At 27.8% G+C, this 15,477-nt stretch overlaps 2 protein-coding genes across 2 annotated transcripts; both read right to left on the bottom strand.

Annotated features, from left to right (window-relative positions):
- Positions 1 to 7,637: 7,637 nt before the first annotated feature.
- LOC127279594 (uncharacterized) lies at positions 7,638 to 10,313 on the bottom strand. Its single transcript, XM_051302033.1, has 4 exons — positions 10,233 to 10,313; positions 9,682 to 9,844; positions 8,137 to 8,236; positions 7,638 to 7,734 (listed from the first exon to the last, which is right to left on the bottom strand). Exons 1-4 carry the CDS (start codon positions 10,311 to 10,313, stop codon positions 7,638 to 7,640), a joined length of 441 nt encoding a protein of 146 aa, XP_051157990.1.
- Positions 10,314 to 12,953: 2,640 nt separating this feature from the next.
- On the bottom strand, positions 12,954 to 14,680 carry LOC127279588 (uncharacterized). The gene is made up of 5 exons (XM_051302029.1): positions 14,500 to 14,680; positions 13,998 to 14,234; positions 13,764 to 13,892; positions 13,450 to 13,601; positions 12,954 to 13,064 (listed from the first exon to the last, which is right to left on the bottom strand). Exons 1-4 carry the CDS (start codon positions 14,570 to 14,572, stop codon positions 13,531 to 13,533), a joined length of 510 nt encoding a protein of 169 aa, XP_051157986.1. The 5' UTR covers positions 14,573 to 14,680; the 3' UTR covers positions 12,954 to 13,064; positions 13,450 to 13,530.
- Positions 14,681 to 15,477: the final 797 nt, after the last annotated feature.

Below are 15,477 nucleotides of genomic sequence, written 5' to 3'. Positions count from 1 at the left end.
ATAAAACTCAAAGTTTTATCAATATCACTTATTTCATAACTTCCTGTTGGTATAGTAACTTCAATTCCACCTGCGTAAAATTTATTTTTACCAATATCAATATTAGGAATTGAATTATAAGTTAAAAATTCAACCAGACCAAGAACATAATTTTTAATAGGCGACAATTCAATCGGTGGAAAAAATTGTGATTCCAACACAGAAGAGTTTCCTGTCAAAGTTACTATAATTGATTCGTTCATGATCAATTTACATTAATAACTGACCATATAAAATAAATTTCTACGTTTTTATATGGAGTAAAAACATGTCCCGAGTATTTAATTGATTAGATAAAAATTTAAGACATAAATGTCCACAGATAAATGTGTCATAGTTTTGATATTTTTTATGATTATACATTATGTAATCAACACCAAAATATTGTCTTAAATCTAAAGGTGGACGAAGATTACCAAAACTGTCAAAATAAATAACGTTATTTTCAGTTTTTTTATAAGCACACCAATGAGTTCCAGGACCATCCTTGTCATCCAAATTTATTATTCCTGATTCACATTTTTTAGGACCAGTTAATGGCAGTTCATTACGCATAAAAACTCCTCGAAAATTCAGAATTTTTAATCGTTTTGTTAATTTAAGTAAATCAACATTGGTTAATGCACGATGTGGTAGCTTCACTTTAGATCTTTCTGAGCTTTTTTTTTCTTTAGTCCTCGTCCCTTCTTGTTTGGTTTTAAATGAAGCCCTAATCCTTCCTTGTGAGGTTTTAAATAAAGTCCTTTACCTAATGTAATAGCTTCCATTACTTCATTATGACGTTTTTTTTCTTCAAGTTGTTGTTTTGCAGCATTTGCATCATTCACAGCTTTTGCAACACCAGCAACTCCTCCTGCAAGTGCACCTGTCGCACTTAAACCCGCAAAAATGGGAATAAGCAAAGGTAAAACACCTCCTACTTTAGGTGTAACTGGTAAAATACGTGGCTGTTTTACTTTTCCTTTTCCACCAGCTCTTTTTACAGCTACGCGTGCTCCAAGCAAAGCCGATTTAATAACAGCATTCACATTATTATCTTTTGATTTCATGGTTTTTTTAGCTGCTGATACAATATTTCTTAATGTAGTTAATGGTCTTATACTTTTCTTTTTTTCTTTTAAACCCATGCCTAATTTAGATTTCACTTTCATTGTATTTGTTATTGCGTAAGCTGCAAGTTTTTCACCAATTCCAGAATCTGGTGCAAAAACGCGATTCCAAGCTTTTTCTGCAAGTACTTTATCAGCAGCGTTTCGAGCTTCAATATTTTCACTATTTTTAGAATAACTAATATCGTGTTCTTTACACGCTGTGTCCAAAGGATTGATTCCTTGGTCACCACGGGCTAGACGTTTTTCTAAGTTTGTTCCTGGACCACAATACTGATACCCAGGAATGTGTAATTCAACTGGTAAATTGTTTATAACTTTATTAAGAAATCCTTTACCACGTCTTATCCCTTTCAAAGTTCTTTTGCAACTGGCTCGTTTTTTATCTGTGTGCACAATCATATTCTTATAAGAATTGGAAGTAAACTAACATATTTTCCTATATAAACAAAGTATTTATAGAATTTGTTTTAGTTTGTAAAAAGATGGAGTTTGAAACACAACATGTAAAACTACCTGTCATAAATTTTGATACAGTAGTAGAAAAAAGTGAAAAAAAACAGCGACATGGTAATTTATTGCCAAATAGTGTTCGAGCAATATTTTGTGGGCCATCCAATTGTGGAAAAACAAATGCTTTACTTGCACTTTTAATACATCCAAATGGATTAAGATTTAAAAATGTTTATGTTTTTTCAAAATCTTTAAATCAACCAAAATATAAATTTTTAGAAAATGTTTTACAGCCAATAAAAGGTGTAGAATATTTTCCATATAATGAGCATGCAAATGTTGTGGCGCCTAGTGAAGCACGACCTAACTCAATATTTATATTTGATGATGTCGCGTGCGAGAAGCAAGATAACATTAAAGCATTCTTTTCAATGGGTCGGCACAAGACGGTTGATTGTTTCTACTTATGCCAGACATATGCTCGAATTCCAAAACATTTGATACGAGACAATGTAAATTTATTAATTTTATTTAGACAAGATGAAATGAACCTCAAACATATATATGATGATCATGTTAATACAGATATGTCATTTACAAAATTTAGAGACATGTGTATTTCTTGTTGGAAAAATAAGCATGATTTTTTGGTTATTGATAAAGATAGTGAAATTAATCAGGGTAGATATAGAAAGTGTTTTGATTGTTTCATAAAATTAGAGGACTAATATAATAAAAAGACAGTATCTTTGCATTCTTTGAAGAAGCAACATGACTCCTTCACATGTAGAAAATTTGCGAAAGCAAAAACATATTTTGAGTGAAATCGCTAAAGCAAGTGATGCGATTCGACGCAAACATAAATTGATTAAATTAGGTAAAGAAGAAATTGAACAATCACTAAATAATACATTTAAACCAATAGTGACTCCAATTCAAAAATTAGCTGACGAATTTGAAGTAGTTAAAAATAATATTCACCAAAACAAAAAAGAAATACAAAATGAACAAGGATTGAAAGAAGAATTGAAAGAAATAGACATTTTTGACATAAGTCAAAATGACATTGATGATAATGACATGTCATTTAAAACTGCATCTTTAGATAACAGTATACATAGTTCAAAAACTATAAATTCAGCAGATAGTGTGGAGGAAACAATTATAAGTGATTATTTGCATTTATTGGACAAAAAGAAAAAAGACTTAGATATTATATATGGTGTTCGAAAATTAGCTAAAGGAAGGTTAATGATTGGTGATTCACCTATAAGTTTTCAAGAAAATAATATCATAATAAACAAGGCAATTTATCCAGCAACGAGGGGTTTACTTGAACTTTTATTTAAAAAAATACCAGAAGAAAATTTTATTAGTTTATATGATCAAGCAAATTATGTAAATATTGTCATTTCAACTAATGCGCACAAAAAATATTATAAATCTGAAGAAAATATTCGGGAAAATAAAAGTTTTAAATTTCAAAATTTTATTGCAAAAAAATTATCATCTCCAAAATCTGAAAAAAAGAGACTTGGTGGAGGATTAATACCACAGTATATGATTGATAAAGAAAATGCAAATATTGACTTAATTTATTGGGATGATCCAAATGAATTGGTAGACCGCTTGCGATTACTTTTATCTTCTCAAACTGCAGGAAATCCTAGTCATAATAATGAAATTATATCTATAATTGAGGAATTACGTGAAGCGAGAATTATTTATTAACTCAGTTTTATGTAAGTCAACCTCATTTACAAGATGAGTATCGACATATTCGGTCGTCAGTTTAAGAGTACAGAAACTCCAAATCGCGGGCCTCCAGGACTTGGTTTTAAGTTTACATATGAAGGAAATTTTAATGTGGAAAATAAAAAACTATGTAATGTTGCTGATGCTAATAATGAAAACGATGCAGTCAACTTGAAACTTGTTAAGAAAATTGTAAAAACTGAATCAAACGACATCTATAAAGTAACAGGATTATTGGAAAACAACATACTTGACAATAATGTAAAAATTACAACATTAGAAAATTCTATGCAAAATTTGTTTGAAAATCTAAAAATGAATTTTGAAAAAAATATGGACATATTTTCCATCAAGGAGATTATTTCTCGATTGGACAGCAGACTGAGCGCACTTGAAGCTAATCGAGAGTAGTAAGATTAAAAATGTCTGCTGAAAAACTACAATTGGTGAAAGAGTTGCATAAACCAGCTAGAAGGAACTATAAACGAAGAAAGGTTGACATTCGAGGCATTGATGAAACTTGGCAAGCTGATCTCGTTGAAATGCAACCTTATGCGCGAGAAAATAAAGGTTACAAATACATGTTAACAATCATCGATGTATTTTCCAAGTTTGCATGGGCTGTTCCTGTAATGACTAAAAAAGGCGAAGTTGTAGCCAAAGCTATGGAATCGGTTCTAATCAAAGGACGCGTACCAAAAAACTTACAAGTGGATAAAGGAAAAGAATTTTATAATTCTTATTTTCAGAATTTAATGATACGTTATAATATTAATCTGTATTCTACTTTTAGTAATTTAAAGGCATCAATTTGTGAGCGATTTAATCGTACTTTGAAAACTAAAATGTGGATGAAATTTACTTTGCGTGGTAGTTATAAGTGGATTGACATTTTAAGTGATTTAATATCTTTATATAATAATACTAAACATCGTACTATTAAAATGAAACCAAAAGATGTAAATAATCAAAATGAAAGACATTTATTGTTAAATATTTTTAAGAAAAATGTTACAATTAATAGACAATTAAGGAAATTTCAAGTTGGAGATAAAGTTCGTATAAGTAAATTTAAACACATTTTTGAAAAAGGTTATACTCCAAATTGGACAACAGAAATATTTACTGTTAGCCATGTAAAGAATACGAATCCAGTAACATATCTTTTAAAAGATTATCAACAAAATCCAATCAGTGGATGTTTTTACGAGCAAGAACTTTCTAATGTTAAATATTCTGATATTTATTTAGTTGAAAAAATACTTAAAAGGAGAGGTTCTCAATTATTTGTAAAATGGTTAGGTTTTGATAGTACACATAACAGTTGGGTAAATGAATCTGATATGTAATAATTTTTATTTATAATAAAAGCATATTTATTTCTATGTACAATGTGTTCACATTAATGTAGATCCAATTCTATTAATCTTAGTAACCATTTCACACAATATTTTGCATAAATTTTTTAAATCAAAAGTAATAATGTCAATAAATAATGTCTTAAATTCTAAACATGTAAAATCATATTTTCTTTCCATTTTTATGATTAACTTTTTATAATTTTTTTGAATAAAATTTTCAATTTCTTTTTCACTGAAAACATTTTTACGCCACAAAACTTCTGTAATAAATTTCACAATTAAATTACACATTTTCTTCAAACGTATAGACGATAAATCTTCAAATCGCTGATCAACACACGAAATAAGATCTTCCAAAATTTTAAAAGATGGTTCTTTCATAATAAATGGATAACATGATTTTTCATTTCTTCTATCTTCCAGGGCAACTGTATTTTCCTTCAAAAAAATTCCAAAACGTATTTGAAAATTTCCAAACTTAATAATATCCGTCGAGGTTTCATTTCCATTAAAATATGATGTGATCGTTTTCATATGACTTTTAAAAATTGTCCACTCCTTCAGATTGAAAAATACACTGCTTCTTGGATGGCTCGAATCAAATTTTAAAACACTATTTAATTCCCCTTTATTGACAATTTGTACTCCTATCGTAACTTGTTTAGTAAATGATGAATTTAAATTAAATGTACTTGAAAGAATCAGTTGATTTCTCGGCATATAAGACATTGTTGTTTTTTTTACAATTCCAGAAATTCAATATGATTATAAACTCCTCCAAGATATTTAAGGCCCAATTTTTTGTTTGCAGACAATTCTTTTAAATGAGCTAATAGATTTTCATCCTCATTAATGACATCGAAAATTCTCTTGGGTAAAAACACTGAAAATTCTTTACCAATGTCCACTACAATTCGATAACCAAATCTGGTTTTTACGAGATGTAAATCCGAAATAATGTACGTTTCATTCACTTCCAATTCACTTAATTTTTTCTTTGCAAGATAAACGTTACCATGACCTGCTTCATTTAATTTTTGGAAATTCATGTTTTTATTAAATATTCAATTTTTCAAATTTGTCAGTTAAATCTCTGTAATTTTTTTTCAGAGTATGAAAACAAACTTTCGTTAAGACTTAATTTTTCAAATATTTCTAATAAATCTTTAAAATCTCGAGACTCTTGAATTCGTTCCGATAAAATTCAAAATTTTGTTTCACTTCACAGTTACTCATTCGAGGTTGTCAAGTTGAAGCTATGTAAGAAACTAATAAACAATGCTGAACTTGACTTACCTTTTATACGCACCAGATTGCTAATAAAAATTCCATGTGACAATAATATCCCTTGATAAACAAAGCTTAAATAACAATTTTTAAATTCCAATTGTTATAAACGAAACTGTTAAAAAGTTTCAACTTGCAAAAATTATCTAAAGTTTCTATCTTATCTGTTTAAAGGATTCATTTTCAGGTCTTATTTGCATAAACATTCCTGAGTAAAAAACAATATAGTGCAAATAAATTCCTTGGGTGTTCAATTCAACATTCTTTATTGCAAAAATAGAATTGCGCAATCAAAAATATGTAAGGGGGCTTCTGGATATAGCTAAAGTCAACGCTTTATCCAGAAGCCCCCTTACATATCTACTGAAAGCTTAGATTTCAAAGAATAATTGTGTTAAAGGACAATTTTTTTCGTCGATTTTCCTGGACCATGCAAGAGGTTAAAGTCAAGGTAGGAAATAAGCAAAAAATTACAATTATTTTTTCAACTTTGTAACATGATATATTTAAACCTATTTAAGCAATCTCATTCAAATAGGTATCATTTTTTTCGAAATTTAATAAGCTTTCCAACGCTATAAGGGAAAAGTCTCTACGTTAATTTCTCTCAGAGTTATCTTTATTTTCACGCGAGTATGTTTTTCAATGACTCGCGGTGTAAGCGTTCGCACAATTTCGGACGGTAGTGTATAATATAAAATATAATATTTTTTTTAAAGAGAATATGAGCTTCTAGAAACTCCCCCCAATTGAAGATAATGAGGAGCCACCGCCGGCAGTAAGTGGGTGACTCACATGGAGTTGCCGGTCGTGGCAATCCCGAGGCGCCACCACCATTGTCGTAGCTTCCACTACCGGCAAACTCATCGCCACCGCCATCACCTTCCCAGCGGTGGGTATATTCTTACTACCAAGATGGTGAGGGTGACGGCGGTCGTGACTACGACGATGGCTTCATAGTTTTTTGGGAAAAAAAATTAACAAACCGACATAACACGCAATATTGCTGCAATGCTCCAGCAATTTTGCATTGCAATGTTTGAAATATTTCAAGTAAATGTTGCTGAAATGTTTCAGGAACATTACTATGTCCGACTCAAGGAATATTCCAATGGAATAATACAGAAATATTACAACAAAATTTATATGAAAAATGCAGTGAATGTTGCTGGAACGTTGCTGTGAATATTGTGGACATGTTATTCGTAATATTATTATGCTCCTATGCTTATTATGCTATATATTATGCTCGTAATGTTATTATTAATGCTCTATTATTTCGCTGTAATATTGCAATAATTTTCCACAAAATATCCTACAATAATTTTGTAAAAACATAAAATTTTTAAAAGATGACTGCATGAAAACTAAAACTGGAATTTCAATATGAATTTAAAAATTTTTTAAAATTAAAATCAAAAATAGCACTTTATTGTTTCAAAAATTTTACAAACTATTTTAACAATCGTGTAATAAAATTATTAAGAGTTATATAAATGAAATAAATTGTATTTTTATTATAGAAAATCATCAAAGAGTAATAGTTTAATAATTATAAAATAATAAAAATAATAATTAATAAACTAATGAGTTACTGATAATAATAAGAAAGATTCATAAAAATTAAATAGAATTAAAATTCTTCTTCGTCATCAGCTTCGTCCTGCAGATTTGCATCTTCAGTTTCTTCTTCACTCACTAAATCATCAGTTTCTGTACTTTCCTTTGCTCTGAAAAAACATCAGAATTCAATAACGAGTTTTCATATAGCTCAATTCAAAACAAGGAATTTATCTGGTTGGATTTTATGTATATATCTAAAATTTTAAAATATATGCAGAATCGAAGAAAAAACCTGGGCTCATTTTTGTTGCATTTCAAAATGAGCACATGTTAAACGCCCTATAACGTGGTGCCACCTAAGAGGCTCATTTTTGTTGCACTTTAAAATAAGCCTCATGTGAGGCTCAATTTGAGCCTAGGTTTTTTTGTGATATTATCAGTAAGTTCTCGCAAAATTGTGTTTTAATATTTTCCCCAAAAAGTGATAAAAAAAACTTTTTTTGTGTTACGAAATATTCAAAATTACATTTTATGCAAAATTTTAGTTAAGTATATAAATGAAACCTTACAGTGCTCTCTGAAATCTAGTTGTAGCTTGAGCCATCCACTTTGAACCAGCATCTTTAATCATAACATCAGTTTCATTCAGAAAAGTGACTTTAACGCTACCTGTAGATAAAATATTCTTGTTAACTCTTTTTATCTTTTCTATATATGTATATTGTTATATAATATATTATATTTTATTACATGTATATATATTATTTATTTATTTATTTATTTATTGAAAATATACGGGCAGAGCCCATTCGTACAGAGTACTATAAAGATACATTATGATTATTGTATATTAATTGGCTGCATTGTTATTATAATCATTGAAAATTAAGATACGCAAATTTTTAATGAAAGTTGTGAGTGAATTACAGAAAAAATCAATGCTGTTGTTAAACTGATTTGCCTCACTGCTCAGTCTGTTGATCACTGAATTTATAGTGTAATTTTCTTTAATGAAAGGTAATTTAAATAACGGAGGGTATCTAGGCGATCTTTGCGGAACGTAGAAATCAAATAAAAACAACAGGTCTGAGCAGTTAATTCGATCATTGATGATTTTAAATAAAAAAAGAAGATCAGAAAACAAAAATCTTTCAGACATTAGTGGTATTTTAAGTTTACGTCTAATTTCACTATAATCATGACTATTATAGTCTAACGGCAAACCAGTTTGTCTGGCAGCGAAACGCAAAAATTATAATATAATATATTATAATATATATTATAATTATATATTATAATATACTATAATATAATTAATAATACAAAAAATAATATAATAAAAATTTTCTTTCTAATCACAAAACATATTAAATGCTTTTAAAAGTTAGTTAAAAATGACAGTAAATTAAGTTATTTTATATTTTTAATTACTAACTTGGACCTGATTTTCTGTCAAATTTTCATGTCCTGGATTAAATAATGTGCTTGTAATAATATCTCACATTCGGAAAGATAAAATAATTACGCAGAACAAATTTTAAAAAAATATGTGAGTGTATTTAGTTCAATTTCTTAGCTGTAGATGGCGTCTTCCAAAAGGTACTTTTTTGGTACACTTGATTACGGGCAACCTGTAATATATAAATTCAAACAAGAATCTCTTCGTAAGGGTTTATTCTACACAACAAACCTAAAAAACGATTTTTCAAAGGTTTTTAATATTTAGGTTTTTTATGTACATTTTTCTAAAAATTTGCAAATCGCAGTGTTTTAGGGGAATTTACCATTTATAAAAAAACAGGGGGTAGAAATAAGAAATTTTAAAGGTTTATTGTTTAGAATAAACCCGTATAAGAGATTCTCGTTTGAATTTTGAATTCATATATTACAGGTTCGCCGGAATCAATTGTACCAAAAATTGTACCTATTGGAAGTCGCTACCTACAGCTTCAAAATTGAACTAAATGCACTCAAACTTTTGAAAAAAATTTTCTTTAAATTTAATTTCAATTTACTTTAATTATTTTATTTTTAATTAAATAATTGAATAAATAATTAATTACTTTTAATGTAATTACTTTAATTTAAATTTAATTTTGTGCTTTTTAAATTACCTATGATAAGATCTGCAAAGACAGTATTCTCCAGTGAATCTTTTCCACTCTTTCTTCCTGACCAACTGTACGCTTTAGCCACGGAGTTTGTGAATAATTTTGAGCAAATATTAGCAACGGTATTTTTTAAATCGCGTCCACCAATAGATCCTAGGGCTTCAATCTGAAATAAATTTTATAGCATATGAACAATTTTAATTCTTATAACCTAAAAGTATTAAATGTTTTTATTTATTTACTATGGGCATTTAATTAAAATATTTTGAAACTGAATATCAAAATCCAAAAGCAACTTTTGTGCCAATCGTTACCAAAAATGAAAATTAATAAAAATTAACACTTTACGTATCCAGTTTATGCTTTAAATTCATAAATTATTTGTCTTTAAACAAGATTTATGGATCAGATAAGAAGTTAATCATTCTTTAGTGTAAAAATTACTTTTTATGTATTAAAAGAGGCTTTTAAGCATAAAAACTTTGTCACTTAATACCATTATCAGTTTTAGAGAATTTTTCTTTAATTTGTTAGAAATTTTCTCTAGATCTGACTTTGAAGAAATGGGTAATTTTGGGCACTTGACGGAATCGAAGAAGGATCGACTGATATTTACTGTACTGGGATTGTTGCATTGTTGTTGTTTTTTTTTGGTGTCGTAATAGAAGTATTATTTCATTTAACTTTTGTAAAGAAAGTTCTTCATAAGAAAGTCCTAGAAAATAACATTTAATATAATAATAATCATAATGATCATAATAATTATTCATAAAAAATATGTAAGAAAATAACTATTAATTGTAAAAAAATATAGGCCATAATTTTAAAAAATCATTTGAAGAAAGCAGAACACTTATAAAAATTATTTAGTACATTTTGTAAATCGACAACTTTATTTTACTTTCTTAAATAAATTTTGAATAAAATAAAATAATTTAAATTTTCACTCGAATAGTATCAAGAACTTGTGGGTGTTCGAAATTGTAAAGTTTTTGAGTTCTTGTATATATTCAAATACTCATCTTGATTTTTAGAGCTTTTTGAAAATATATGGGACGTTTCACGTCAACCGGCCCAGAGCTCCATCCAAAATTTTAATCAACGAAAATCAACTTATTACGGCTCAAAATAATAATAATATAAAATAATAATTAAAAAATTCAAAATGGCGTCCTTACTGTACCATGTTTTGCAAATTTTTTTACTAACTCAGCAAACAATATTATTAATTACCTTGAGAAAATAATTGCAACTTGTTTTATAATGGGTCACTCTTATGTTTTTGGGGTCGATGATTACGAATCAGAAGTCAGATTTAAAAATTTTCAAAATTCAAGATGGCGGATCCAATATGGCTGACATTTTTATTAAAATTTGATCAGATTCGATTGAAACTTGCTACTCGGGGATTTTTGGGGTCGCTGATTACGAATATAAAGTCAGATTTTAAAAATTCAAAATGGCGGATCCAATATGGCGACCAAATTTTTTTTAAATTATCAGATTTGCTTGAAACTTGTTACTCGGGGGTTTTTGGAGTCGCTCATTACGAATCTAAAGTCAGATTTTAAAAATGTTCAAAATTCAAAATGGTGGATCCAATATGGCGACCAAAATTTTTTTAAAAATTATCAGATTTGCTTGAAACTTGTTACTCGGGGATTTTTGGGGTCGGTGATTGCGAATTTGAAACTGGATATTATAAAATAAGATTGGTGGTTTTAAAATGGTTAATAAAGTATTTAAAAATTGGATGGATTCGCCACCCTTAACTCCATAAACCACCCCTTTCACATTATTCAATTAGTTGTTTTAAATTTTTCTTCCATACAAATTTAGGCTTCATTTAAAGGATCTTAAATATCATAAAAGTAATTTTTCAAAATACTACCCTTAATCCCCAAAACTACACCTTAATATAGAAATTTAATATTTTTTAAAATTTACTCTACATAAATCTTTTATAATTTTTGCTAATTTGAGGCTTTTAAATAGCCTTAAATTAAATTTTGAAAAATCTACCCTTAACTCCAAGAACTTCGTCCTTTAAATATTTAAATTAATTTTTTTAAATTTTTCCTTTCCTTTATAAAAATTTCCTCTATATCATTTTTTTACAATTTAAGCACAACTGAAACTTTCAAATATTCTCAAATTGAATTTCAAAAACTGTCCTTCACTCTAAAAACCTTAACCTCAAAAATCAGCCTCATTACATTTAAGTTTATAAATGCAAACAAATTTTACAATTTCAACCGCCATATTTGCTCCACCATTTTGAATTTTTAACAACTTTTACATCAGAATCGTGATCTGTGACCTGATTTTTAAAAGTTGACGTAAGATTCGTGATCATCGACCCCAAAAATCCCCGAGTAACAAGTTTCAAGCAAATCTGATAATTTTTAAAAAATTTTTGGTCGCCATATTGGGTCACCATTTTGAATTTTGAACATTTTTAAAATCTGACTTTATATTCGTAATCAGCGACCCCAAAAACCCTCGAGTAGCTACTTTCAAGCGAATCTGATCAAATTTTAATAAAAATGTCCGCCATATTCGATCAGCCATCTTGAATTTTGAAAATTTTTAAAATCTGACTTCAGATTCGTAATCATCGACCCCAAAAACCCCCGAGTAACAAGTTTCAAGCAAATCTCATAATTTAAAAAAAATTTGGTCGCCATATTGGATCCGCCATTTTGAATTTTTAAAATCTGACTTTATATTCGTAATCAGCGACCCCAAAAACCCCCGAGTAGCAAGTTTCAAGCGAATCTGATCAAATTTTAATAAAAATGTCCGCCATATTGGATCCGCCATCTTGAATTTTGAAAATTTTTTAAATCTGACTTCAGATTCGTAATCATCGACCCCAAAAACATAAGAGTAACCCATTATCCAACAAGTTGCAATTATTTTCTCAAGGTAATTAATACATTTGTTTGCTGAGTTAGTAAAAAAATTTGCAAAACATGGTACACTAAGGACGCCATTTTGAATTTTTTAATTCGCCACTTTTTATTCGAAGTAGTATGAGCTGACGATTATTTTGAGCCGTAATAAGTTGATTTTCGTTGACTAGAATTTTGGATGGAGCTCTGGGCCTGTTGACATGAAACGTCCCATATATTTTGAAAGATGATAGATAAGATGCATAATATTTCGCACTTCATTTTGAGTGGCAAAATTAATAATATTTATTGTTATGGTAGGAATATTTGTAAAAATACCTGATTTTCTATCGTGATAAGATAAGCTTGACATGCAATTTTGAAAATTTGCAGGAGTGTCTTTCCTTTTTTGTGAATGTTTGATAGAAGAATCGTTCAATCCATTATTATTTGCTGATGTTGACGGGATTGGTTCCATTTCAAAGCTTGTATCTTTAAATAAACAAAAAATTGTTTATATGTATGAAAAATTGAAATGAAAAGTAAACATTTTTTGTTGTGAAATGCACTATAAAGATCAAATTTCCATTTAACATGTCATTTTAAAAAGAAACATCTCTTTATTCGGATTTAATGTAAGTTGTTTTTAAGTTTTATTTATTAGGAGAAAATTTTTTTAAAAAACAATTCAGTATTTAAAATTTTATCTTCTTAAAGGTGTTTTAGGAGTTTAAATATTAGTCAAATATGCTTTGTAAAATGATGAAAGTAGAAATAAATACTAATAATATTTATGAAAGAAGGAAATAATTTTTTAAAGCTGAATAATTGAAATAAGTAATTCTTATAAATAGGAAAAAATTATTATTATTTTTACCAAAATTGTTTTCAGCTTCAGAATCGGTTCGATTTTTTTTGCTGGGAGTAAAGATGGTTCCAAATTTGATTCCAATATTTTCTAATCAATATTTTTTGTTTCTAGGTTCCTTTTAGAGGGACCATATTCAAATGAAGGAGATACTTCATGCACTATATAAAATTATTATTTTTATTACTGTTTTATTAATTTTTTTATTTTTCATTTAATAATTAATTGATTATTAATTAATATGAATTATAATAATTATATCATAATAATATTTGTATTGACATTATTGTTATATTATATTGTTAACGTTGTAAAATATTTACCCAAATTATTTTCGGTTTCAGAATCGGTCCGAACTCTTTTTGCTGGTGGCAAAGGAAGTAGAAATTTTGTTTTCAATATTTTGTTATCGATTATTTTTGGCTGTAGCTTAACTTTACAGCGATCGTTTTCTGATAAAAGAGAAATTTTATACATTATATAGAATAATCATTTTTGAAATTGTTAATTTAATATTTATGTTATACCTTATATAAATATGTATTGTTTTTATATACCTAAAACTCCGTCAACCTTGTTCGTTACAAATTGATTAATCGGTTCTGGTGTTTGAATATTTTCTTGTTTTTTCATTGGATTTTCATTTAATTTCGAATTTTCTGTCAGAGTATTAGTTTTCGCTCGATGTTGTCTTGACTTTTTATACTTATCCGCATAATCTTCATTAATTTCACTATCTATTTCAGACATGACAAGCGCTTCTAGCAATTTTTCTTTTCCTTTCTCTAGAGTGTCTAAACAATAAATTAATATATTTGATTATATTCTCGATAAAATAAGATAAAAATACAAGGGAGGTTTTGTAATTTTTAAATTCTAATTTTATAACCTTTATCACACTTAGGTTATATTATTCCTATCTGAAAAAATTTTCTTGTAAATATTTATTCACAGAAATCCTTGCGTCGATTCGAAACAAATCCATTAGGGAAATCCACCAGAAAATTTTTAATTTTATTCGTAAGATAAAAGGAAAATTATTTAAATATATATGCTTACTGGTTTTTTTTAAATATTTCAAAATATCATATTGTCTCCATGTCATTACTGGATTTATTAATTTGGAAACCATTTCATTAAATTTTGAAGATTCTTTTGTTGGTGGATAATAGCAAAAATATGCATTATCTTTTTCTCGAGTGAAAATCCACTTCGTCGGTATCAACACAACACCATCTTTTAATTCCACTACTGAGAACGGTGGGTTTACATCCGCTTTGTCTAAAATTTTGATGTAAAATTTTTGTATTCAAAACATAGTAATTTAAAATAATGTTTTGCATTCTGATTGTAATAGTATTTGTTACCTAAAACATTCTGCATAGCGGTTAAACAGTTTTTCGATTTAGGTTTTAATTTTGACAGATCTGTTTCGAATTGTATTGGACAACTGAATTCTGCTTACTGAAGTTTGACATATAATAAAAAAAGAATGTTGTTGATTGGTTATTCATTTAAGTCAATTTTAATTAAATGTGACAATTTTTCAAATTTGTTTAAAAAAAAAAATTTCTACGAATGTAAAAATGTGGTATTTTTATTTAAAATAAATTTTGAAAATACATTCTGAGACATGTCGATAATATTCTACGTGTGAAATATCCTACGTATTTTTATATGACTTAAAAATTATTTCGATTTTAAAAGGTATTCTTACTTTTCTTCCTACTAACTTGATAAAATTTAATTTCAAATAATTTTCTTTTCTTTTCTTCAATATTAATAATAAAATAATTAAAAAAAAATTCTAAGATTTTTGTATTTTGTATTGAGTCCTGACGTTTCACAAAGGTATTATGAATAATTTTATTAAATATTTTATTAAATATACAATTAAAACTGAAAGGTTCCTATTGATTGGTTGAATATTTGTAAAAATAATTTTTTTATTATTTGGAGTAATTAATCACTTTAAAAAACGAAATATAACGCCTTCTCTCAAATTTAACCAATTTCTTAAATAGTTAGTAAATTAAT

This window comes from Leptopilina boulardi, unplaced genomic scaffold, assembly GCF_019393585.1.
Source record: "Leptopilina boulardi isolate dan_hultmark-lab unplaced genomic scaffold, ZJU_Lbou_2.1 LbouV2_219, whole genome shotgun sequence".
NCBI lineage: Eukaryota > Metazoa > Arthropoda > Insecta > Hymenoptera > Figitidae > Leptopilina > Leptopilina boulardi.
Note: the sequence above shows the minus strand (reverse complement) of the source record. Positions and strands in the feature narration are given on the sequence as shown.

Excerpts from the sequence above, each read along its gene's own strand:
- LOC127279594 (XM_051302033.1), bottom strand. The coding sequence starts at position 10,313 with ATGCAACAATCCCAGTACAGTAAATATCAGTCGATCCTTCTTCGATTC. Across the intron at positions 9,845-10,232 it reads AAATTACCCATTTCTTCAAA|ATTGAAGCCCTAGGATCTAT; the intron begins GTCAGATCTAGA and ends AATTTATTTCAG. Across the intron at positions 7,735-8,136 it reads ACTAGATTTCAGAGAGCACT|AGCAAAGGAAAGTACAGAAA; the intron begins GTAAGGTTTCAT and ends ATGTTTTTTCAG.
- LOC127279588 (XM_051302029.1), bottom strand. The coding sequence starts at position 14,572 with ATGGTTTCCAAATTAATAAATCCAGTAATGACATGGAGACAATATGAT. Across the intron at positions 14,235-14,499 it reads GAAATATTTAAAAAAAACCA|ACACTCTAGAGAAAGGAAAA; the intron begins GTAAGCATATAT and ends TTTATTGTTTAG. Across the intron at positions 13,893-13,997 it reads CAAGGTTGACGGAGTTTTAG|AAAACGATCGCTGTAAAGTT; the intron begins GTATATAAAAAC and ends CTCTTTTATCAG.